The sequence below is a fragment of the Saccoglossus kowalevskii genome, chromosome 3 (assembly GCF_978046115.1).
Source record: "Saccoglossus kowalevskii chromosome 3, keSacKowa6.1, whole genome shotgun sequence".
NCBI lineage: Eukaryota > Metazoa > Hemichordata > Enteropneusta > Harrimaniidae > Saccoglossus > Saccoglossus kowalevskii.
The window spans coordinates 32892495-32919821 of NC_140643.1; the positions used below are offsets into that span (position 1 = coordinate 32892495).

At 34.8% G+C, this 27327-nt stretch overlaps 3 protein-coding genes across 3 annotated transcripts; 2 read left to right on the forward strand and 1 right to left on the reverse strand.

The window, feature by feature from the left end:
• Positions 1 to 61: 61 nt before the first annotated feature.
• LOC100370688 (small nuclear ribonucleoprotein F) lies at positions 62 to 3515 on the forward strand. The gene is made up of 4 exons (XM_002742320.3): positions 62 to 131; positions 282 to 407; positions 2817 to 2881; positions 3187 to 3515. Exons 1-4 carry the CDS (start codon positions 123 to 125, stop codon positions 3251 to 3253), a joined length of 267 nt encoding a protein of 88 aa, XP_002742366.1. The 5' UTR covers positions 62 to 122; the 3' UTR covers positions 3254 to 3515.
• A 1460-nt stretch (positions 3516 to 4975) lies between these two features.
• On the reverse strand, positions 4976 to 12945 carry LOC100371597 (putative imidazolonepropionase). Its single transcript, XM_002742326.3, has 8 exons — positions 12531 to 12945; positions 11002 to 11108; positions 8390 to 8454; positions 7596 to 7873; positions 7033 to 7258; positions 6102 to 6320; positions 5541 to 5701; positions 4976 to 5329 (listed from the first exon to the last, which is right to left on the reverse strand). Exons 1-8 carry the CDS (start codon positions 12680 to 12682, stop codon positions 5239 to 5241), a joined length of 1299 nt encoding a protein of 432 aa, XP_002742372.1. The 5' UTR covers positions 12683 to 12945; the 3' UTR covers positions 4976 to 5238.
• Positions 12946 to 12993: 48 nt separating this feature from the next.
• Positions 12994 to 26836, forward strand: LOC100370537 (cilia- and flagella-associated protein 100-like). Its single transcript, XM_002742319.4, has 15 exons — positions 12994 to 13108; positions 13311 to 13383; positions 14833 to 14916; positions 15158 to 15255; positions 15584 to 15773; positions 15946 to 16177; positions 17945 to 18025; positions 18299 to 18559; positions 18865 to 18943; positions 21277 to 21527; positions 21701 to 21737; positions 22063 to 22142; positions 24966 to 25062; positions 25566 to 25685; positions 26519 to 26836. The coding sequence occupies exons 2-15, from the start codon at positions 13320 to 13322 to the stop codon at positions 26630 to 26632; spliced, it is 1788 nt and encodes a 595-aa protein (XP_002742365.1). The 5' UTR covers positions 12994 to 13108; positions 13311 to 13319; the 3' UTR covers positions 26633 to 26836.
• Positions 26837 to 27327: the final 491 nt, after the last annotated feature.

The following is a 27327-nucleotide window of genomic DNA, read 5'->3' on the forward strand; positions in this document are numbered from 1 at the left end:
TCATTAATATTTCTTTGTCGAATTTATACTCAAGAAGCTAGGGACTCTAACAACTAACCATAACCTTTTGCGCAGACTCAAAACGTACAGGAAGCGTTGTTTCTGATTTCACATGCTTTACAATGGCTGCGGTGAGTTCATACTCTTTCTGTTTTACCTTTTCCGTTTCCCGGGACATACTGTAACACAGTTTTTATGCATTGTTGTATGGATATATTTTTACACAGGTTTATTTTACACATTTTCATAACTGCATTTATTTTGTTTTGTTGTGTTTTAAGACATTACCACTGAATCCTAAACCGTTCCTAAATGGGTTGACAGGCAAACCTGTGATGGTCAAACTAAAATGGGGAATGGAGTACAAGGGATATCTAGTATCAGTTGATGGATATATGAATTTACAGGTAAGTTTTTTTTTTGTGATCTACCATTAAAATGATAAAATATTTTGTTAATTAGCATACGACCATTGCTGTTTCTGGTTGTAAAGACTATTCCCCACAACAGTTGTAAACAATGGGATCCTGATTAAAACCCCCTCAACTAATGTCAGTTCGTTTTATAAGTGTCTATAAATACACCTATAATGGATATTATAATATTAATATATGTTCACAAGTCTCTCCCAAGATATGCTGCACTAATGAACAGATTAGCATCAAATGGTACAATGCAATGGATCGCAATTTACAAACACCGTGGATGTACTATGTCCATACCGCAGGGGCTTGACGATCTATTCGTCTCAATGCGTGGACGTCTATGGGGCCGTGCGACTATGTCCCGGTACAGGACCTTGCCCTTGCTCAAAATAATAGAAATTATGGAATTAAAACAGTTTAGTAATGTAAAGCAAGCACATGTTATTAAATTTAATCATCACGCTCCAAAACCACAAAAATCACTAATACTTGTTTCTGGCCGATCAGCTAGCTGCGGTTCCGTAGCTCTTTGGTGCGACCTACAATCGAATTTCGCCCTAACAATTTCATTTGGACGTCTTTTTTTTAATTTTGTTGTTGTACGTCGAACATAGAGCTACGGGATCTATCACCGTTTAAAAACAGAAATCTGGCATACGTAAATTAAATCGCTTTTGCTTTCGATTACGATGGTGTGACATACCTTTATTGTGAATTGATAGCTGGATGAATAACATACAAACTTTTGTTTGCAATTTGTGTTTATAAATAAGCAATAATTTGTGATATTTTACAATTACCGCGGAAACCAAGCAAATTACGAGAAAACGACAGCCATTGACATCCCACACTGCCTAGCGCAGAATAAATGTAATCTCGTTTGGCGGTCATGTGATACAGTGGTGGAAGAATAAAACTCACTCTTCCCGTTATTCTAATTTTTCCAACAAAGCAATCACATACAGTATTTATAATTGTATGATTATTGTTTAATAATAGAAACTAGTTGCATAAACGCAATTTATCTACTGATTTCGGTCACGTGGTACAAAATTATAGGTCTCGCGTAATTTGCTATAGGTCTCGCGTAACTCTGTGGTCCAAAATGGCGTCTTTCGTCTTGTTATTTTTCTGCGACTCTGTGTACGGTAAATAAAGTCAATTTTTTATGACCACCGTCATCATTTCACAGCGCAAATAGGTTCTGGTCATTGTTTGGAAGTAAATAAACATAGTGAGTACTTTCGAAGGTCTTAAAATGTGATTTTCGCGACGACCAAATTTGGCATGTGGATTTTAACCGGTATTCAGTCGCACAAGGCCCCATAGCCCTATGGGCCGGCCAGAGTCAGTCACGTAAATAATGCGGTCGGCAACATAGGGCTATGATTCCACAGCTAGCCGATCAGCTTGCACTATATATAAGACAAGAGAGGAACCAAAATATGCACACATTTTTCTAGCTGCCGAAAATCATACCTCAAAATACCTTGTCCAAACTAGTTACGAGTGCTTATAAGACATTGAACTATCGCAAAATGTTGTCTGATTACATGTAAATCATATATTTTTCCAGATTTTACGCATTTATGACGAAATTTGACAATTTCTATTCTCTGTGATACCAGCCTTCAAGTTGTGTCAATCTGCGCATGCGTTCGCGCCCTCAAACGCCAGGACTGCATTTCCTTTCTTTGCTGCCAGAGTTTGAAATTCTCAACTATGCATAATGCACGGAGCACGTGTTTTGATGTAAATAAACAATCTGTTGTATACGTCACTTGGAACTCAAGTTTCAAGGACATGCTCGCGACAACCCCTCTGCTTTAATATGACGAGCACAAAGAGAACTTAATATAACGGGGACTGTGTCATTTTCAATGACTTGTTATATATAAACTGTTCTGGCATGGAGGAAAATTAAAAATATTGCATCACATTAAGTTGTTTGGCCACTAGATATATAGCCTGTTGTATATTCGTGGAGAAAGTGTTCAGTACCAAAAATAAAGTATCTGTATCCACAACTCAATGTTTACTTGAAATTATTTTTACTCACAAGCCATTGAAATGTATGTCTTTAACATTATAAACTATTTTTAAAAATATTGATAACTTTCAGTGCCATTGTGTGTCCAAATTCAGTTTATTGATTATCGGTTACGACTTTAAGCAGTTTTCTATGCAGACTTTAACTAGATTTTAGTTCAGAGTTGTATATTATTGTGGATTACAGCAACTGGATTTTTAAAAATTTCAAGTTGATAGTTAGGACTGAGGTGCTTTCAAAATATTAACTAATTTTAATACCACAATTTTTTTAAAAATGTCAAAATTACCAACTCTGAAAGCCACATAATAGCCTCCATTATTATGCATTTTATATTTCAGCTTGCAAACACAGAGGAATTTATTGATGGTACATTGACAGGAAACCTGGGCGAAGTTCTCATCAGGTAAGATCTACGTTTCAGTATCATGTAGGAATTACTGTAAACTATTAATTTCCGGAACTAGGAATTTTCACAATTCGTGGCATTTGTGGAGATAGAAACCCAGAACTTGTCACTGCTGCAAAATTTAATGATTTTTACTGTCATGCGATTTGTGGTGCATGTTCAATCTATACTGTACCCTAGTAATAACTGTTCAGTGCATCTTCTGATTCATAAAACTTTTGTCAGTACATTTAATACAAGTTAAAGAATACATGGTCATGAAATTCTGGGTAATTATTTGAGGTGTTGCGTTCTATTTTCAGATGTAACAATGTGATGTATATCAGGGGAGTGGAAGAAGAAGAGGAGGATGGTGAAATGAGAGAATAGATATTTATTTGAACACTATCACTTCTACTGCCAGCAGGCAAAAACCTGACATTTTTAAAGTCAATCTTTCCTTGCTATTACATCATGCAGCAATCTCGTGAAAACATAATTGTGGTGCGGACCATCATCATAACAACCTGAATACATTTCAATACAAGATGAAAGTTCAATACAAGCTGACACAAAGTAAACTCTTGCAGAGATTATCATTCCTGTAATTTTATTTCTTTTTGACTAGTAAACTGTTTTTTATTCAAATGCATTTTATGTTTTTGGTGTGAGTTAAAAAAAAAAAAAAATGCCACATAGTTAGCACAGCCACTATGACAATACACCCTCTGACATACGACAGACGTCCTTTAAATCCATTGCAACACAAACCTACAGGCCAATATTCTTTGGAGTGAATACGAAATTTTTACCCCATTTATGCAATGCTGAACCACTCAATTAGTGTGAAACCTCCTGCAAAATACATGTGGCATTGAAAATAAATCTAGACATTAAAGCAGTTATGTTAGCAAATAGCAAGTGGGAAATCACTCGCACACCGTGACAAGACGATTGGAAAGTGTGTGTAATTTTTTATGCACATCGCCTCACTGAATACTACCTGGCATTACTGTATGGTTTGGTTTATTGGCAGACATGTTCAACTTACTTGTACATGCAACTGGTAGTATTATGCCCCTTTGTTTGAAAATCAGTATTTAAAGGGGCACTTCCAGTTAAGCCTAATCGCACAACAAATTTACTTTCTGGATTAAAATTACAATGGATAACAAAAGATAGATTAACATTGTAAGCAACATCAACAATAGTGTCCCATGATTCTTTGGTGTAATCCCTGGGCTTGAAGGTACCCCGTTTAGTTGTGCTAGTCGTATCTATTGAAGCGACAGGTGTCAGAAATGTACACTTCTTGGGTGTTCTTGTGTAAAGAAAAACTACCAACACCAAAGAGTTTATTGGGTCTTGTCACTAAAAAAAAATATCATGAAATTAAGGAGCAAGTAGTCGCTAACTTTCAGATCAAAGATGGATTAACATTGGTCTGAAAGTTTAGTAAAAAAAATTGAAGTACTGTAGGTATTTCTAGAAATGTGTCTGGCTGGTTCTAGAGCTCCATCAGAGTATTCTGGCCTTAGGTGGTATTTACATCACAATTGTGGTTTGACTTTGTTATCACTGTACATCCCTGCTCAAATGATTTCATGTTCCTCATTATAGCCATCAACAAACGACCTTTAATGTGGGGGCCAGTTACTAAACATAGATTTTGCGTGAAATATCACTAGGTATTTAATCAGTACATGGAGATGAGATGATGAAACTTGTAATATTTCTGCTGATTATCAATAGCAGTTGAGAACTGCAAAGGAACCGCTACATTTTGGTTGGTTCATGAATATTACCATGACATTTGTATCGAGCAAGTGTTCTAGAATTTCCATGGTTGTGCTTCAACCTGTTTATGGCATGATATACAAGACTAAAGTACAGTCCAGATTTTGCAACGCATAGACTACTAATTAGGCTATGCCTATTCAGTGATAATTTGATTGGCCAAAACTCCCCCAATTCATGGCAGTCTTGGAACAAATTACTGTAAAGGGATGTTTCATTGAAAATAATCCAACGAATATTTCCTTTTTCCTATATTTTACATTCAACTTGTCAAAACAAGTTTTTACAGTAGTGAAATCATGGTCACACTGAGAATATGGAACACTTTCACTGCACGCTTGTGGTTTATTCGCTGTAACCAGTACATGACAATATCACTGACATTTACTTGAATGATTACCGGTAGTTATTGCAAAACAGTCACGGATTAAGTTTTGACTGCAAAATGGCTTCCCAAATTTTGTGTGGCCTCCAGCATGTGGCTATCGTTATTATACAGCAAAGTATGTTTCAAATGAACGCAGATATAGCTTTTTATGGAAGACTAAATTCAATTATTTTTTTTTTTGATTTTCTTCTCAAGGTTTGGTGTATACTATATTCCCCTTCTTCACAACATGCTTGATAACATGACCATGTCCAGCAAGCTGATAAACTAGATGCTCCCATCTGAAGAAAGAAAACATTAGATTAGATTAGATCATAGACCTTGTTTTCTAAGGTCTATGATTAGATTAGCATTATGCTTCTGAAGCCGAAATAAGTAAATTACAAGAATGTTTACAACCAACAGTAAATGTACTCCAGACAACTTTAGTAAGCCCAAAGGTTTACAAGGTTAACAAGGTTTATATTTATGTTGAATTCTACTGGTACTTACTTGGGAGCATCTATAATCACCAGATCGCCCACTTTACCAACTTCTAGAGAACCATGAGTGTCTGATTTGTTGAGTGAAGCAGCAGCATTGATGGTTGCTGCTACCAAGGATTCATTCATAGACATGTGTAGATTGACACATGCCAAATGCATAGTTAATGGCTGTTAAGAAAATTATACATCAGTTAGTACTAATGGTTACGTAACCCTGTATCTTCTGGCATTACCAGTGGAACTTGTTTCTGAATTTGGAGGATATTTGCTCAAATCAAATAATTACCCCGGTACTGTACTGTACTGTCAAGTGAATTTTGACAAAACTCAACCTGATTTCCCCTCCAATTGAATGATTGTGTACAGAACATTCAAAAGCAATAGAAGTGTATATAAGCTGAGAATATATTTTGGAGAAATCTCAATGATTCATGCTACCATTCAACTGCTCCATACATGCACTTCAAATATGGGATATGGACAAAGCAAATGCATGATTTGCCATAGAGAGGCAGAATGTGTCAGGATTTAAATCTGCTCCCAGTGAGATAACAAATATAGGACTTACCATAGAAAGGCAGAATGCATTGGGATTGAAATCTGTTCCCAGTGCAATAGCAACACCACTTTCTATCATTTTCCTAGCAGGTGGATGTTTTAACCTCAGTATGTAAGCGGTAGTTGGTAACAACACAGCAATGGTTCCAGATGATGCCATAGCAACAATACCATCATCACTGATTTCTTCCAAATGGCTAATTGCTGCTGCATTTAGTTCTGCTCCTAACTAATAACAACAAACACAAATTATATATCTGGAATTGGTATCAAATAGGGGTGTGTAAAAAAATAATAGTGTTTCTAACCCTGGAGAATTCTGAAACCACTTTACCTGGCAATATGCAAACTTTTATCTGATTAAAATCCGATGTAGGTATGAAGCTCCAATTTTTATTTTTTTTTATTATTATTATTTTTTTTTCAATGACCTTTTATATAATATTTATTTGTATTTTAGTTTGAATACCGGTATGTTGATTTTTGGTTTTTCTTGCCGTTAATCAGTTCTTAGGCGACTGGGACATGATTTTCTAAGAACTGATTAACGGCAAGAAAAACCAAAAATCAACATATTCAAACTAAAATACAAATAAATATAATATACAGGGGCTGAGGGTCATAAAAAAAATATCTTTTAATCAGATTGATCCTAGAACTACCAAATATAATCTCATATTTATTGGATCCATTGTACAAATAAATGTCAAGACTACTGCACATCCCATTTTTATACCAATTCCCTTATGCATAAGACATTCTTAGCATACACAAACGATACAGAGAAGAGAAGGCCACAAATGGGCACACTACATAATAATCTGAGATAGATCTCAAAAGAAGTAGCAGATTTAAAAAGTACTCTATTATTGATATGAGAATGGATCAATGTTAAAAGGAGATGCTTTAGTTGAATATTTATTCTTAGCATTTGTAAATACCTCTGCGGATTTAGTTGGATGAAGTTCATCACCGTGAAAATTTATAGCGAGTCCAGCTTCTACACCAGCATTTAAAATCTTTTTAGTCTGCTCAGTATTAAATACACCTTTCTCACAAAATACATCAATATTATCCACTTGTAATTCACCATTTTTCATCAGTTCTACAATCTGTGGTAACTGAACACTGATGACATCTTCTGTTGCTTCTTCTGCTGTTTTTCCCCTTTCACAAATTAAAGGATATTTGTTGGCATGTTAACAAGCATGCATGTTACAATGAAAAGAATTTGGTTTTGAATGAACAAATTTGAATAAATAAATAATCTTGTGTTTGTATGAATGTGAAATAGATATAGGATGATTAATTTATTTTTTATCAATATAAAATAATATCAGCCAAATGAGCTGCTTGACAACCTGTTCCTGCAATATGAAAATAAACTTCAAAATTGACTCGTATATTGACCTCAACATTCATTACAAAACATCAAATGTGGCTGAATGGAGGCAGTTGTGCAGAGGAACTAAAATGGATTTTGATGGCAAATAATGCTACCTACTTCGGGACAGCATGCGCTCCACAAAAAGTACTGGATATGTCTATTGGGAGTTCTCTCTTCGCTCTCTCTATGACTTTCAACATTTTAATTTCAGTTGATACATTCAGGCCATATCCGCTCTTGCATTCTACAAGGGTTGTCCCACAATGCAGCATTCTTTCTAACCTCTCTTTGAAAGGTAGAAATAATTCGTCTTCAGAAGCACTACGTGTGTGTTCCACGGTGAAATTAATTCCTCCACCTGCCTTATGTACATCCATATAGGTTGCCCCCGCCAACTGAAAAACACAATATCGTAAAACATTAAGATACATGACAATATCGGTATTTTCATTCAATCATTAAACGTCACTGGATTTAAAGAGGAAGTAAAGGCAAACAACATTATGCTCCCAGATGAAAGAGCTCCACAAATGTAGGAGAATGCAATTTACAGTTTTCTTATATCACTTTTCATTCTCTAGATATTCAACTTTTCATCAGTATTATGTAGTCCACCATCTTGAATCTCCAGCCAAGGATTGTGGGTAAAGTGTGACATCATAGCCACCGTTGTGAAAGACTAAGGAAATGAGTAAATCACAGTCCAGAAATTATTAAAGCCACTGTATTTATTTGTGCATGATTTGGTGCATTTACCTGAATTTGTGGTATAATTAGTAATTATTTGTTATCGAAACATATGAAGTTGTTTGTTAAGACATGCATCAGCTGGGTATGTGACCAGCTGCCGTTCACTGTACATACTATATGTGTAAATCTTCCAATACAGTATAGCAAAATATTATACTCGCCTTCATAGCAAACTCATGAACTCTATCCCCAACCCAGACCGGATGAGTATGTCCATCAATTAAACCTACAAATCAAACACACCAGTGGTTAATTTCGTTATACATACATGTATGGTACACTGTATTCCAATAGAAGTACATATACTAGTAGCCAAAAATATATAGCCACATTTATTGTATACTGAAATATTATTTATTATGACCATAGAAATACACGTCTGTAATTTAAATAAGTTTAATTAGAGAGTATGTGAAAAAACTGATTCATGTGCATCTCAGACAATTTTTTAATAGTGTTTGTAGCTTTTAAGCATGTAATAATATGTGTGTTTTGCGTTTTTTTAATGCTGCAATATTCTTGCTCATTTTGCAATTGAACATTTTAAGCACCCACTATATTTTGTAACACTATTGGTTAGAATTTGATCAATGTGCACCGAGATCGCTTTCAGAGATTCGCATAAGATTTTGCTTCTCATGAGATTACATAGTTGTGAAAGTTGCATACCCTAATATACAAATCCCATTCAAAATACATTATGTTCAACATAACTGAAACCAAATCATACTAATTGAATGTGTGTAATAGATTTGGCTCAACTGAAAAATTGCCCCGGTACTTCAAAATACTTAGCTTAACATTATCGATGGTTGAAATGCAACAAAGAAGAATTCAGATAGCTCAGTTACAATAACAGGATGCAGAAGGCGGAGGAACTTAATAATGTAAAGACATGCAGCACCAGATTTAACAGATGAATAGGATTCTTATTAGAGTTGCATTTAACAGACCCAGGCAAAAATTGCAACACTACATTAGATCATCTGTGAATTCAAAAGCTTGTTCTGAATATTAATTTTTTTTTTTTTAAAGTTGCTTGAATTAGTGAGATCTTGAAAGGCACTGGTAACATTTTGAGCGTACTGGTTATTAGTCCCCATTCGGACGAAGTCCAAAAACAGGGACTTATAATTCGGTCTCCGTCTGTGCGTCCGTCCGGAGTCATATCTAAGAATCCCTTGGACCGATTCCGTTCATTCTTTGCATGTGCCTAGTACTTTATGTGGGACATATGCACTTGCAATGGTTTAGCGATTCGATTCAAAATGGCCAACTGGCAGCCATCTTGTTTTTTGAAAATGTTGTATTTTGGACATGCTTTGTCACTTTTCATTCAAACTTGGTACATAGATTATACATGTTAGGATACATGTCCATGAGGATTTATTTCACAATTGGATCAAAGAAGGTTGACTGGCAGGCATCTTGTTTTTGTTTTTTTATGCGATATCTTGGACGTGCTCTGTCAGTTTTCATTCAAATTTAGCACATGCATGTACTTTATACATGTTAGGATGCATGTCCATGACAATTTGTTTCAAAATCTGGTCAAGAATGGCCGATTGACAGCCATCTGACTTTTTGGCCTTACTATTATATTTCCACAATTTATGTACCATTTTCATTCATATTTGGCACATACATCATACATATCAGTGTGTTTCATAATCAGATCAAAGATGGCCGAATAACGGCTGTTTTTATTTTTGGCCATATTACTACTACACGGAACACTCGAGTTTCAAGGACACGCTCGCGACAACCCCTCTGCTTTAATATGATGAGCACAAAGAGAACTTTCAAAAATTTAATGGGGACTGTGTCATTTTCAATGACTTGTATATTCACAAATATGTTTTGTTTTCTGTTCATCTGAGAATTGTTTACATAAAGTGTACAGAATTTCTCATCTCAGAAATGGTGAGATGATGTTTTGAATTATTTGTGTACAATGTGTCAAATGATACAGGGGGGTTGCATGACCCGATTGATTGAAACAATCATCTCATTTGTATAAATTTATATTCATGAGCAATGAAAAACTATTCTTTTCAGTAAAATTGAGCCAAAATGTTTTCCGATAGCATACATGATAATTATAAATTGATAATTCTATCATTACTAGCTGTAAAAAAATTATTGAAAAACTATGACGTAAAAGTGTTTTTTGAGACACGTTTTTGATCAGACTCCAGAAAACTGTAGAAAGTTACCACAGGTTTTTTCTTTAACATAATCACAACAAGTTATGAAATTCATGGAAAATGCAGAAGCACATTGATATTTCAATCTAGTACTATTGCTCAAAATTGCTCAAAATGTTTTTAATAACTTTTACCAGAGACAAGTTACCTAATTAATATGCATTTTAGAGAAATCATTGTGTGTGTGCATGCACAGTTTGAAATGGAACAAATTGAATAAACTAGTGGCGGCAAACTCGTTCTCAGTTGATTTGTTTTGCAATAGACATAATTTTAGAGCCTGTCTATTTCTATGTGATGTTTCTACATTTCGTTGAGATTTATCCTGTAAAGAAATCACTGAAATAATTTCATATGTTCGTTAACAGGGCGATGTTGCTTTGACGATGGGCTACGAACAACTGACTTTGAAACGCTCCTTTTAAATCAGACGGCACCCGCTTGTGCCAATCCCCCCTGAAATGATTTAAAGTGTTCAACAAATTACACTTGGGTATTCAAGGAATACTAAGTTGGGTCTGGATGGTTTGGTATTTTTAAAATTGAAGAAATAATACCATAAATACCTGGTACTACACATTTTCCTTTTGCATTAATTTTGTTGTCAAACTTTGTATTATTATATTTTTCTTGAATCTTTGCATCATAGTCAACAGCTTCAATAAGACCATTGCTGGAAACAAAACACACATACATATTCAACCACCATAGTTATGAGAGCCAGTCACTGACCTACCAGTAGTTATACCAATTTGTTAGAATTGCTTACTTTATTATTAAACCGACCAAAGTAGAATTGCAATTTCTTTCGCATTTAAAAAAGTATTATAATGTAACCACAATTTAGGAATTGAGAAATGATTAAGGAATACCCAAGCAAAGACACCCTTAGACAATAGAATTTGTAAACAATGATCGCTAAATGAGATTGAAGAATTACACTTTTTACCAATTTGTCGTAAATATCACTTGGACCAACAAAAAATCCTGACAAATAGTGCATTCCCTGCTAAAATCACCAATTCATGCCAGAAACCTATATATCTACTTCAGAATAGAGATGGGGAAATGATCAAAGCACTGATGCTTAACAGGATAAAATGAAATTGTATATTTATTTTTTCTTTTAATGCTACTTGTATTACATTTTAGTTTTTGTTACATATATATTTATTGCTAACAACTGATAGAAATGTTTGATTTCTAAAGATGCAATAAATATTACTACTCATACTATTATACATAGCAGAGGTACTTTACTTGGGGTTTGCAACTACGGTGACATGATATCAAGATCTCGTTTCAATATCACTCTCGCATAAGCGTTCCAACTCAGAAAAATGGAAATGCGCATGCCCAGGGTAACTAGGATACTGGGATGTCCAGGTGTATCAAAATAGCTGCTCACGATATGACGGATTACGACAACTATATTTTCTGTAAATATCGATGTATTACATTTTTTCACTATGAATGTGGTAATACATGTTTTATTGTTTTATTACAAACCGCCTATGTCATGTCAGAAGGTCGTAGCATCAGTCTCGCTATCTACAAGATGAGACTTGAATGGGATCTTGACATGATGTCACCATACAGTACTATGCGTGTTGCAAACCCCAAGTAATGTACCTCTGACATAGTCCATAATATATATATATATATATATATAGTTCGAAGTTTAAAAGTACAACCATGCTTGTCATTTATGGAAGTGCCCCGCCCACATATCTTACACATAAATACCTGTCTATTACATCACAAGTATTATTATAAATTATGCACCAGTCCCATGTCATATGCATAAATAGCTGTCTATTTCAATACTGGTGTCACTATAAATTATGCCATGCCCACATGCCATTATCATATACATAAATACCTGTCTATTTCAATACTGGTGTCACTATAAATTATGCCATGCCCACATGTCATTATCATATACATAAATACCTGTCTATTTCAATACTGGTGTCACTATAAATTATGCCATGCCCACATGCCATTATCATATACATAAATACCTGTCTATTTCAATACTGGTGTCACTATAAATTATGCCATGCCCACATGTCATTATCATATACATAAATACCTGTCTATTACAATACTGATGCCATTATCGCCATCCTCTTCCATCAATGCGACATTCTTCATATCATCTCCTTTGAGAACCTTTTCTCCATTCCTACAGACAAGGACTGCCTGCTTGAAATGCTCGATTAATAGTTTCTTAGAGTCCGTCATGACTGCCGATCTCTACTATCAACCCCACACGTCCCAGTCAGAGTACGCTCATGCCTCCGTGTGTTGGCCTTTGGATGTCAGGGGGTTTCACACCCATTATATCTTTGCACGTAGGTAATAACGTATATCAAGCACACTTTTGATACTCGTGCTAAAACAAACGTAAAAGATTATAATATAATAATTAATATTTCGAATCTGTCCATTTTACTTGAAGAAAACCGCATGAACATTCAAGTTTTAGAAATCCGGAGTGAATCCCGTATTTGCGCACTGGTGGAAAGTAAGCGAAAACAAACTAACGTTGTTGCTATGTCACTTCGGACTTTGTTATTGTACGGAGCTCGGTATAAAAACCAATTCGAGCGACAGTTTGGATGCTATTTGCAGTAGTAAATCGCCTTACATTAATATATCTTATAACAGGTACGTGAAATAAACACGTTACATGTGTGTGGAGTTTATTAATTCGTAAGAAAGTGTGAAAATGTCAACAGGAATGGAAATATTCGACACTGATTTATACAAGTGACAAATCTCTTTCGAGGTACTGACCACCGTCTTTCATTATTTACGTTCTTTCATGTACGTTGTATTATAATGTAATGTTTCACGTTTTTTATTGCAGCAAGAAAAAATGTCAGTGAGTGCCAGATCAACCCCAGCCTCTCCAGGTTCTGTGACATCTGGAAAACGTTCCCGTAAGTTCTGTTCGCAGGTCAAAACTGTAACGAACATGTATACTTTCCTTCCACCCAATCAGCACACACGTACCATAATACTAATCGCTGTCGTCTTACAATGTTGTGATTATTGTGTACATAAACATAATTGTTTTGGTCTCTAATTACATTACCTTTAATGTATTTTTCAACATTATTATAATTTCTCATGTCAACACATGCAAAGTGAGACGAAGTACGAGACTGGATCAAATATTAAATGTGTATAGTAGGGAAACACCTTGAAAAATAGGATGCTAAGAATAATATTTCAAAATTAAATTTTAAAAAATCACTAGAAATTAAATTTATCGACCATCCATTAAATATTCATTAAACAAAAAGAATAACATGCCCACTATCAATCACTAGGAATCAAGAATTGATTATGTAACTGCTTTACAAATAACTGTACAAACATTCAACTCGAACTATTTTTTTTCTAGCTGTGCATGTTATTCATCACTGATATGTTGATCATATTATTTGAGTAAATATTTGTGTTTTTTTATTGATTTGTGTTTACACTTTTGCATTGCACATTTGTGGGGAAAAAATCCCAATATCTAAAAATTACAACTGTAAGAGAGAAGCCTAGTCATAATTTTTGACAAAATTGGTAATAAATTGCATGACAATGTTCATTTTTTTATTATGTACAATCATGAAGCTAATGTCCCATGATGGTACAATAAAATAGCATTATTTTGTGTGTTACAGTCATGCTTTTTGAGAAACGTGTCCTAATATTTCTTGAAAACAATTCCATAGAACACAATGTTAAAGAAAAATTGAATTGTTGACACTTTTTAAAACCCAGATTTTTTAAATAATTCAGAGCAACAAAAAGTACTCCATCATTAACAATATATGATTTTTTTTCAGCCTATGTCACAAGGTTAGATTTTGAGATAATATCTCTGCCATAGGAACCTGTGGTGAAAGTGTTATGATAGTGTCAAAATGGTGACCTTCCACTAAAATACAACCATCAATTTCTCGAAAAAAAGGCTGGTGACCCCCAACTTTTTTTAGGTCAATATCCTTATATTGCCTTGGAATACAATATATTGCAAAATAAATAAATTCTGGGTTTTTTAATTTATGAGTAGGCTTCTACTTTAAGACACAACAAATATTCCAGAAATTACTAAAATATCATTACAAAGAATACCAAGAACTATGGAGCTAATGTTTTCCAGGTCTTTCTGTCAAACTGTGTGTTATAGTAAAAGGTCAACAACAAAAAACTGATTTCCTTGAACTTTAATACAGTTAAGCAAACATTAAATAAATTACTATTATCCAGTCATACATCATGACAATATATCACCTAGTGTGGAGTAATGTAGCATGCATATCACAAATAATATTTGTATCTAAAACTATTCACATTATCACTCTTTTGCTCACTGTTATTGTCTTTAGGTGATGCTACATCCAGACAGTCAGGCAGAGTAACATTTCCACAATCAACTAAATCAGAGTCACATAGTGGTACAGCTTTATCAGGTAACATTTGTACTAATTGCATGTTATAGCTGTAAATGAAATGGGAAGATACTTACTACTTGTAGTTGCCAACTTAGCATATAATCAGGGATATACAAATATAGTTCCCAGGTTTTTGAAGTCACCTTTGTTGTCATTGTTTGTGCATCAAAGATTACACCACTTGCTGAAATTATTATTACATCAATATATGAACCATACTTCCTATTCAAGTCATAACTCAGTTACATTGTGCATACAGAATCAGATGAAATGCCTGCAGATCACAATCCATTTACAATGCCACCAGAAAATGACATTTTCTTGATGAGAGACAAGGAAAGGCAGAGAAAGAAAGCAGTAAGTGAACACATTTCTATTTAAAGAGTTTTACATTCATTTTGTTTACTCAAACAGGAAGAATTTCATAGTAGGACATAGTATCAACTTACAAAATATAAAAACTTACATTCAATTCGAATATGAGGTAACGGTGATAGAAAGCAGTAAATGAACATAAAACAGCAGTAACAATGGATACACAGAAGGGAAATACAATGTTAATCAGGGTAAACATGTACTGCTTGCAAAAGTGCGACTCAAACTGACTCACTCGTAAGGAAGATGTATCATGGCTTCTTACTAATGTCTATTTCAGCAATTTACCACTACTCTAAATTTTATTCAGGAACGTATTAAGCAAAGAGGTTTGAAAGTTTACGAAAAAACAACTTATGCATCAAGAGTGAATGCTAAGAGAGCATCAATGAGACAACCCACAGATGATTCAGATGATGAACTTGAAGGGGATGCTGAGGATACAGACAAAGCAGTAGCTGTAAAAGATGATCCACAGTTCACTTTGGCCGTTACACGAGGTAGGAACCAGTAATACCAATTGGTTTTAATATATGTTTTACCAAGTGATAAATATTAATAGCTAAATTGACTACCCATATATGCACACAAAAACTATAGTATACACTGAACACACATCATTTTTATGCAAATAATGCACTTATTAACTTCTTTAATTTGTTTCTCACTCAGATCGTCATGTGGAAAAGGAAAATTTAACTGACTATATTGCCAAAAAGAGGGAAATGTTTCTTGTTCAATATTCTCTGGGTGTTAAGAGAGATGAAATGAGAAAATTAGAAGAGATTGCCCAGGCTGAAGAACGCAAACTAGAACTTGCTGAGCAATATCTTGAGGAAGATGCAGCCATGTTTGATGAATTCTTAAAAGAAAATGATAAAAACTCAGTTGAAGCTATTAAAATGTAAGTGACAATGTTAGCTATAGTATTATTAGGTATGTTATATTACTAATATGAAGTTATCACAAAGTATTCCCAATGGCCGTACACCGATTGTATCGATAGAAGTGTAGCAGAGGTTGATGTGATTCAGTACTGTCTGAGATATACTTTGCTATATTCTCATAACATTATGATTATTCATCCTTTCTTTGCTTGTAGTAATAATTGAATGAGATATAACGACTAAAATCGCCAACAGAAAACTTTTTGTGCTGTGCAAACTTCCACATGGTGCAGTACTTCTGCATTCAATGTAAACCAAAAAATGTTTTTTCAATGTTACATCAGTAACCTGGAACACGCTCAATGTTGGCCATGTACATGTAGTTTACCACATATAAAAATGTTGATGATTGGAACAAATGCAAATGTATCTTTTTATCGAACAGTACATTTTATTGTCTTTGGTGCTAGATTTATAATAATACTATCAACCGTTAGTTATTACCGGTAGTCCCCGTTCGGACGAAGTCCGAAAACAGGGACTTATAATTTGGTCTCCGTCCGTGCACCGGCCTGGAGTCATATCTCAGAATCCCTTGGACCGATTCTGTCCATTCTTTGCATGTGCCTAGTACTTTATGTAGGACATATGCACATGCAGTGGTTTAGCGATTCGATCCGACTGGCAGCCATCTTGTTTTTTGAAAATGTTGTATTTTGGACATGCTTTGTCAGTTTTCATTCAAACTTGGTACATAGATTATGTTAGGATACATGTCCATGATGATTTATTTCACAATTGGATCAAAGATGGCCGACAGGCAGCCATCTTGTTTTTTTTTGAAAATGTTGTATTTTGGACATGCTTTGTCAGTTAAATTCAAATTTAATACATAGATCATACATGTTAGGATACATGTCCCCGACCGTCCGTGAGTTCCTGAGTCTGTCCGTCCGTTCGTGCGTCAGTCTGTCCAGAGTCGTATTTCAGAATCCTGTGGACCGATTCCGTTCATTCTTTGCATGTGCCTAGTACCTTATGTGGGACATATGCACATGCAGTGGTTCAGCGATTCGATTCAAAATGGCCGACTGGCAGCCATCTTGTTTTTTGAAAATGTTGTATTTTGGACATGCTTTGTCAATTGTCAGTCAAACTTGGTACATAGATTATACATGTTAGGATACATGTCCATGACGATTTATTTCGCAATTGGATCAAAGATAGTCGACTGGCAGGCATCTTGGTTTTTTTTATGCGGTATCTTAGACGTGCTCTGTCAGTTTTCATTCAAATTTGGCACATACATGTACTTTATACATGTTAGGATGCATGTCCATGACAATTTGTTTCAAAATCTGGTCAAGGATGGCCGATTGACAGCCATCTGACTTTTTGGCCTTACTACTATATTTCCACAATTTATGTTCCATTTTCATTCGTATTTGGCACATACCGTACATCATACATATCAGTGTGTTTCATAATCAGATCAAAGATGGCCGAATAATGGCTGTTTTTATTTTTGGCCATATTTCTACTACAAGGAACACAATCTGTTGTATACGCCACTTGGAACTCAAGTTTCAAGGACACGCTCGCGACAACCACTCCGCTTTAATATGACGAGCACGAAGAGAACTTTAAAAAATTTAATGGGGACTGTGTCATTTTCAATGACTTGTTAACATGTTACTGTGTGATAGTGCTTAGTTAAATTATCTATTTAGTTATTGAAACAATGGATGTTTGATTCTGGTATCTGATCTAATATCTATTTTCAGAGCTGAAGCAGAAACAAAAGCTAAATTAGAGAAAGTTGCAGAGATCAAGAAAATTAATGCCCAGATAATGTTGATTAAGAGGTGAGCAAAATATTTACTACATATACCGGTAATGTTGTACCATAGACAACAGTACTGCCTATCTGAGAAAATGCAGTACTACTACTACAACTATTACTACTAGGGGACCATGTTCTATCACAATAGTTTGGAAAAATAAGCTTAACAAATTCGATTCTCAAATTACCTGTATATAAAGTTAAAACATACAATATTTAGAAAGTACAACAGAGCGAATATATCATCACATTTCAAAACTGTTGATTACCGGTATATCACATTTGACACATCCAGTGAAATCTCCAAAAACGAAGATCTACTTAAAGAGTATCAACTGTACAAGAAGTTCTTGGACCATTTGACATCACCAGAGTGGAAGGCAGAGAAAGCTGCAGCAAAGGCAAAAAGAAGAGCCGAAAAAAGGAAGGACAAAGATGAAAAATTGTCATTAGGTGGTAAAAAGAAAGGTGGCACATCGCCAACTCCATCATTAGACGGTAGATCAAAGTCAAATAGACAAAGTAAAAGTGGTACAAAGGCAGGATCTGGGAAAAGGTTTGGCTGTACACTGTTCTTTGCAATAGAATCAAATAATTAAAAATTGTTTATTATTTCATTTTTGCTAAAATTTAATCTATGAATATTAATCTGTCTGATATGCATTTATTATTAATATGTCTAATTCAAACATAACGTATGAAATTGTTGAAGATGAGATTTGAGATGGCTTTCTCCACTCTCTATTTATATGTGTTGAAAAGCTTGTACTGGTTTTTAAATGTACATCAGTGAAATCCATATCCATTAGTCATCCTTATTTGTACTGATGCAAATTCTTGTTATACTTTTTCTGTTAATAGACATTCCCAAACGCCTAATCAACAAGATACAGACAGCGTTGGTTCTGGAAATATTGACTCTGATTCAGACAGTGATGAGGTTTGTTGCACCATATTGCACCAATCAGGGCTTGAAAAAATATCATCTATAATATTGATAATTAAAACTGTATTTATATAAAACTAAAAATATTATGTTTATTTCTATAATATGTACTTCAATTTGGTACTATTTTCAGGCCCTGTTATTAGTCCCCGTTCGGACGCAGTCCGAAAACTGGGACTTATGTTTTGCCCTGTGTGCGTCCGTCCGTCCGTGCGTCCGTGCGTCCGTGCGTCTGTGCGTCCGTGATCACCTGTATCTCGAACATGCATGGACCGATTAAGTTCAAACTTCACTCATACATCACACATTATATGGGACATATGCACATGCATTTTTTTCATGATCCGATTAACGATAGCCGAATAGCGACCATTTTAAGGCCGAAAATGCATCAAAATCGCACATTTTCACCATTCCGGACCCGGATCTCAGTTATGCATGGACGGATTTTGTTCAAATTTGGTACATACATTAAACATAATAGGACCTTGATGCACGTCATTTTTTTTTTTTTGGATCGGGTTCGAAATGGCCGACTGGCGGCCATTTTGTTTTAAAGAATTCAGTTCTGGATCCGTATCCGAGACATGTCTGGATTGATCAAGTTCAAACTTCACACACACAAGGTACATCATGTCACAAATATGTATGTGCATTTGTTTCATGATCTCATTAACGATAGCCAAATGGGGGCCGCTTTAAGGCCGAAAATGCATTGAAATCGCACATTTTCACCATTCCGGACCCATATCTCAGTTATGCATGGATGGATTTTGTTCAAATTTGGTACATACATTAAACATAATAGGACCTTGATGCACGTCATTTTTTTTTTTCGGATCAAGTTCGAAATAGCCGACTGGCGGCCATTTTGTTTTAAAGAATTCAGTTCTGGATCCGTATCCGAGACATGTCTGGATTGATCAAGTTCAAACTTCACACACACAAGGTACATCATGTCACAAATATGTATGTGCATTTGTTTCATGATCTCATTAACGATAGCCAAATGGGGGCCGCTTTAAGGCCGAAAATGCATTGAAATCGCACATTTTCACCATTCCGGACCCATATCTCAGTTATGCATGGATGGATTTTGTTCAAATTTGGTACATACATTAAACATCATAGGACCTTGATGCACGTCATTTTTTTTTTTCGGATCAAGTTCGAAATAGCCGACTGGCGGCCATTTTGTTTTAAAGAATTCAGTTCTGGATCCGTATCCGAGACATGTCTGGATTGATCAAGTTCAAACTTCACACACACAAGGTACATCATGTCACAAATATGTATGTGCATTTGTTTCATGATCTCATTAACGATAGCCAAATGGGGGCCGCTTTAAGGCCGAAAATGCATTGAAATCGCACATTTTCACCATTCCGGACCCATATCTCAGTTATGCATGGATGGATTTTGTTCAAATTTGGTACATACATTAAACATAATAGGACCTTGATGCACGTCATTTTTTTTTTTCGGATCAAGTTCGAAATAGCCGACTGGCGGCCATTTTGTTTTAAAGAATTCAGTTCTGGATCCGTATCCGAGACATGTCTGGATTGATCAAGTTCAAACTTCACACACACAAGGTACATCATGTCACAAATATGTATGTGCATTTGTTTCATGATCTCATTAACGATAGCCAAATGGGGGCCGCTTTAAGGCCGAAAATGCATTGAAATCGCACATTTTCACCATTCTGGACCCATATCTCAGTTATGCATGGATGGATTTTGTTCAAATTTGGTACATACATTAAACATAATAGGACCTTGATGCACGTCTTTTTTTTTTTTCGGATCAAGTTCGAAATGGCCGACTGGCGGCCATTTTGTTAAAGAATTCAGTTCTGGATCCGTATCCAAGACATGTCTGGATTGATCAAGTTCAAACTTCACACACACATGGTACATCATGTCACAAATAGATATGTGCATTTGTTTCATGATCTGCTTAACAATAGCGGAATGATGGCCATTTTAAGGCCGAAAATGCATCAAAATCACGTATTTTCACAATTCCAGAACCGGATCTCAGTCATGCATGGATGGATTTTGTTCAGATTTAGCACAATGTGTTGTACATATGCAGGTGCATTTCGGTCATGATCTGCTTTGAATGTATATGTCACTCAAATATGAACGGAACGGGGACGTGTCATTGACAATGACTTGTTTTATTTGCACATTTGTTTTCACTGATAATTATTATATTAACTATTTAATGATTAACTTGTTAACAAAGAAGCTTTCTTTGACTCCCCTCTGCTTTATTTCTTTGTTGATACGGAGTTACAATTGGCTCATTTCTGTTTCCAGTCCTTGGATCTGTACTTCACAGATCCTCATCAGTTGCTAGATATCTTCCAAGAACTAGAGGAGCAGAACTTGTCTCTTATTCAAAATAGTCAGGAAACTGAGGAAGCACTGGAAGAAATGAAACAAGCTTTTGTACAAACGAAAGATAAAATGGAGAGGGAAACTGATATTTTAAAACAGCAAATTGAGATGTTGATGGGTGCTATTGATAGGGAGGAGGAAAAGGCCACTGAATTGGAGCACAAGTCAAAGTAAGTCGACAAAATGAAATGTGATTGTGTTATTTTAATGACTAACATCACTGCACTGGCACAGTTTTTTAAATTATAATGATGAAACATGTACTAGAAGTGTTATTTTATCTTATAGTGGGATTTTCACAGATTTATTAACTTTTATTTGCATCTGATTTCTCTTTTTGTAGGATGTTTTCATTTGGTGAATTCAAATCAGAGGACCAGGTAACAATATAACCATCAGTTAGACATATTTGCATGTATTAAATATTTGTGTCGCAACATTGTATTTATGGTGATTTTGAATATGTAACTGGAACATGTCACCTCTAATAAGTGAGGCATGCTCTCATTGGTTAAAATAAATCTCAACAGAGTTGAGCTGCCTAAACGTGACTTGCTTTGTGAGAAGATGTATACTGCCGACCAGTATTACACAACAACTGGAGGCTCTGCCTATTTCTGTGTACTGTTTTGTTTTAATGGCACATAAATTGTGTCAGTAGATATTAAATGTTTTTTTGTCTGTTTTTCATATTCTTATCAACAGGACATCATGTTAACTCAACTGAATAAGAAGGTGGATGAAGTGTATCGCAATTGTATTGGTGATAATGAAGCAAACATAAGGTTAGTAGGTTATTACATTTATGTTGCCATCAAAATGCTAACATGGTGTGAAATAAGTGGCAGCCATGGTGTGGGTTATTGTTCTTGATGTTTTAATAAGTGTGTTATTCAGTGTTCTTCTCAACTCTAACCCATGCATGCTCAAGTGTCTTGTATACATTGTTATATTAAAGTTGATTGTGGGAATTTGAATTAATAAATATGGTTGAAAATGATATGATACATATGATTTTTTTCACCATCTGTAACCAAATTTTGATGTATGGTGACAACTTTATAACATACGAATGGTAAATGGCCCCAAAATCACTGTGCTTTGTGCAAAAAGTAGTTTGGTGAATATATATATATATATTTGTATTTTGTGAACAGCATAAAATTAAACCATTTGGTATAAACATAATCTGATAGAATCTGCCTTAAATTTTATCTAGTTAAATCAAAGGTTAATTTGTTTTAGTTGTGAATTTAGAGTTTGCATGTCTGATGATTTGAGTAAATGAATTTTGAAATGCTTGTTGTAGAGATATAATGAGCTTAAAATGCTGTAGATAAGATCATTAATATTAAATAAGAAAGTATTTTGTTCTGGCTGTTAATAACATGCCCACCTAACTTCATCACCAAAACCACCTTCTTACCAACCAACCAAAAGTATGGCAAAAATGAACAAAGTATAAAAGGAATTTTAGCTGGCAGTTTGCAAGAAGAAGCCAAAAATGTAATTGTTGACACTCTCTTATATGAGCTAAAAAGCTGATGAACTTTTTCCACTTTTTGCACTAGATAAGTTCCCTAAAAAAATGCACCATGCTACACTGTTTAAGTGTATACACTTCTAATCCCCATATAAAATTTCTCAAAATAATGATAAATATTATTTTACTTTTGCTCCCACATTTATACAAGTAGTGAATGGACTTTGATGGCAAATTCAAATATGTGCACTATTTCTTAAGCATAACTGGCAGTTGGGAGAACACTGAATATATGTCATCAGCATTGGGCCATGCTGCATATTTGTGGGATTTAATTGGTAACATAAATGCTCATAACTTACTGACAATTGATACTGCATTCTGAATGTACAATGCTATGCATGCTATCCATGTATTCTTGTCACGTTGTGTATAATACCAGTAATAAGACCTACTATTGGAGGTACCTATATGTACTTCATCTGTGCATGATATAAGGGGAGGTATATGTTCTTCATTGGTGTATATGATATAAGGGGAGGTATATGTATTTCATCGATGCATGATATAAGGGGAGGTATATGTATTTCATCGATGCATGATATAAGGGGAGGTATATGTATTTCATCGGTGCATGATATAAGGGGAGGTATATGTTCTTCATTGGTGTATATGATATAAGGGGAGGTATATGTATTTCATCGATGCATGATATAAGGGGAGGTATATGTACTTCATCTGTGCATGATATAAGGGGAGGTATATGTTCTTCATTGGTGTATATGATATAAGGGGAGGTATATGTATTTCATCGATGCATGATATAAGGGGAGGTATATGTATTTCATCGATGCATGATATAAGGGGAGGTATATGTACTTCATTATATGATACAAAGGGAGGTATATGTATTTCATCGGTGCATGAGTGCCTACTACTGGTAATGTAAAATTTACCCTTTGTATCATATGCAAATTTATTGTTATATATAAATCAGTGCATACTACATCAGTGCATTCTACAAGGAACTTAGGGTACATGTACTTCATCTGTGCATGATATAAGGGGAGGTATATGTACTTCATCTGTGCATGATACAAGGGGAGGTATATGTACTTCATTATATGATATAAGGGGAGGTATATGTACTTCATTATATGATATAAGGGGAGGTATATGTACTTCATCAATACATGATATAAGGGGAGGTATATGTACTTCATCAATACATGATATAAGGGGAGGTATATGTACTTCATTATATGATATAAGGGGAGGTATATGTACTTCATCAATACATGATATAAGGGGAGGTATATGTACTTCATTATATGATATAAGGGGAGGTATATGTACTTCATCAATACATGATATAAGGGGAGGTATATGTACTTCATTATATGATATAAGGGGAGGTATATGTACTTCATCAATACATGATATAAGGGGAGGTATATGTACTTCATCAATACATGATATAAGGGGAGGTATTTGTACTTCATTATATGATATAAGGGGAGGTATATGTACTTCATCAATACATGATATAAAGGGAGGTATATGTATTTCATCAATACATGATATAAGGGGAGGTATATGTATTTCATCTAGACATGATATAAGGGGAGGTATATGTACTTCATTATATGATATAAGGGGAGGTATATGTACTTCATCGATACATGATATAAGGGGAGGTATATGTATTTCATCTAGACATGATATAAGGGGAGGTATATGTACTTCATTATATGATATAAGGGGAGGTATATGTACTTCATCAATACATGATATAAGGGGAGGTATATGTACTTCATCAATACATGATATAAGGGGAGGTATATGTACTTCATTTATACATGATATAAGGGGAGGTATATGTACTTCATCAATACATGATATAAGGGGAGGTATATGTACTTCATTATATGATATAAGGGGAGGTATATGTACTTCATCAATACATGATATAAGGGGAGGTATATGTACTTCATTATATGATATAAGGGGAGGTATATGTACTTCATCTATACATGATATAAGGGGAGGTATTTGTACTTTGATGCACGATATAAGGTATAAAAATTGGTTCTACATTCATCTAATAAACAAATTATACCAACAGCACATTACAGATGTTAACAAATATTGAAAATCGTTTGGAGGAGTTATTTGAAATGATTGAAATGATGCCTCCGGAAAGGGTGGAAGCTGCTGAAAAGGTCAGAATCTCAATTGTTGTGTTATGTTGGTGGTTGCATGCTTGGACAACCTAGACATGGTTCAGATGGTCTCACATGTACTAGTTCACTTGTTAATTTTCTTAATACCTAAAGCAATATCTCTGTAAAGGCTTCTAGTATGTTCAAAAGGAAACAGCAGTAGACTATTCTGGGTAATCAGATATTTTTTTTGTTCAGTCATGAAGATTTTTTTTATAGGAATAATATTTTTGAATGTTGATATAAAAGTGAAAATAATAACCCTGTTCGATAGGTATTCACAAAAGTTGCATCAGATGGCCATAGTGTGTCATTGTTTACAAACAAGTGTCTACCCATGAACCTTTGCATTTTTAGCGTGTGTTGTTATTATTGCTTGGGACTTAATTCCTGTGTGTGCACAGGTGACGACCCTCCCACCTTAACAAATATGTTGTTATACATACCAATTCTAGTGGACCAGTAAATCTGATGTAGTCCACCATAAAATAATTTTTACACAGGCAAAGGAAAAAGAAAGGAGGTTAAGATTGAGAGAAGAAAAAATAGAGCAACAGAAACTACACCAAGAAGAACGAGTTAGAAGAGCTTTGGAGAGAGCCCAGGCAGATCCAAAGAAAAAGGTATGTGCAAGTCACTGATATGTAGTATCCTACTGCTTGCCAATGTCAACAATAAAATGACAGTGTTTGCTGAGTGTCAACAGTAAAATGACAGTGTTAGCTGAGTGTCAACAATAAAATGACAGTGTTTGCTGAGTGTCAACAATAAAATGACAGTGTTAGCTGAGTGTCAACAATAAAATGACAGTGTTTGCTGAGTGTCAACAATAAAATGACAGTGTTAGCTGAGTGTCAACAATAAAATGACAGTGTTTGCTGAGTGTCAACAGTAAAATGACAGTGTTTGCTGAGTGTCAACAGTAAAATGACAGTGTTTGCTGAGTGTCAACAGTAAAATGACAGTGTTAGCTGAGTGTCAACAATAAAATGACAGTGTTTGCTGAGTGTCAACAATAAAATGACAGTGTTTGCTGAGTGTCAACATTAAAATGACAGTGTTTGCTGAGTGTCAAAAATAAAATGACATTGCTTGCTGAGTGTCAAAAATAACATTGCTTGCTACTGCGATGTGCTTCTAATGGACAAAATGTGGTATACTAGTATGTGCTTCTAATGGAGATGTGCTTCTAATAGAACAAATACAGTATACACAAAATTTGAACATGTGCTGTATCATAACTGTGAAATGGCATAATATATTGAGGACATCATATCTCTGGATAAAGAGATAATTTGGAATCTCCAGGCAGATTATAATTGTATCATGCACACTTGGTATAGGTTTTCGCTCTATACCCCCCCCCCCCCCCAATAGAGACATAAATTTGTCATGTATTTTGATAACCAACTACCATGCATTAACTTTGTATACCAATGTTTTATATTTTTCATAGACTGGAAAGAAACTTGTTTTTAGATCGGAACCACCGCAGACAAAACGTAAAGTTGATAAAACGGCTCAGAAAGCCAGTAAAGAAGAGGAAGAAATGGCATATTTTTTCACATAATGGACTGACATAAAGTTTTTGAAGCACTATTCCATCCATGAAACAATTTATTTGAACACTTTGTGTTACAGAGTGTATAGTAGATCAACTATATAGTGTTAATAACGCATGATGTATTGTTTTAATAACACCAATGTTGCATAATTTTGTACAATAATTGACATTGACTAGGATGTCTGCAATAAAGTTTGTCAGACAAACTGATATGAGTTTTGTATGTGTCATCTCTGTGTAGATTGGTCAGTATCTCAGTGGTTTCTTTCTTTACCAATACAATCAAAACTATAATAAGAAGGTTTAGGTCAAATAACAGATTCTATGCCACCTACTTCATGCTTTTATTCAATTTTGTCTGTTAAAGGCCGATGGTCATCGTGCCACATGTGTTCAACATTCTTGTTCACACAAGTCCCATAACTCAGCATACTGAAAAATAATTATGAAGTTTATTATTGATATGAATCCATATATTATTGAAACATTTCAAAAACTTGACATTTACAGCTGTTCTGAGAATTATTCGGACAGTCAGTTAGCAATATATGTTGGAACTTTGCAAAACACTTGGGTCTTTTCAAATCTAGACTTGATTGCGTCGTTGTATTGGCACGCCCACAATTCGAATCATTTCATTATCTTGCAAGATGCGGGTAAAACACTGTTTTCAAAACGACACGCATTGGTTACTATATATT

Bases quoted from the DNA above. Each gene is read 5' to 3' on its own strand.
- LOC100370537 (XM_002742319.4), top strand. From the start codon at position 13,320: ATGTCAGTGAGTGCCAGATCAACCCCAGCCTCTCCAGGTTCTGTGACA. The intron at 21,528-21,700 runs GTAAGTCGACAA...CTCTTTTTGTAG, and splicing joins GAATTGGAGCACAAGTCAAA to GATGTTTTCATTTGGTGAAT. The intron at 21,738-22,062 runs GTAACAATATAA...TCTTATCAACAG, and splicing joins AATTCAAATCAGAGGACCAG to GACATCATGTTAACTCAACT.
- LOC100370688 (XM_002742320.3), top strand. The intron at 408-2,816 runs GTAAGTTTTTTT...TTTATATTTCAG, and splicing joins ATGGATATATGAATTTACAG to CTTGCAAACACAGAGGAATT. The intron at 2,882-3,186 runs GTAAGATCTACG...TTCTATTTTCAG, and splicing joins CTGGGCGAAGTTCTCATCAG to ATGTAACAATGTGATGTATA.
- LOC100371597 (XM_002742326.3), bottom strand. From the start codon at position 12,682: ATGACGGACTCTAAGAAACTATTAATCGAGCATTTCAAGCAGGCAGTC. The intron at 8,455-11,001 runs GTATTTATGGTA...TTTGATTTGTAG, and splicing joins AGGAAAATGTGTAGTACCAG to GTTTAATTGATGGACATACT. The intron at 5,330-5,540 runs GTAAGTACCAGT...TTCTTTCTTCAG, and splicing joins GTGATTATAGATGCTCCCAA to ATGGGAGCATCTAGTTTATC.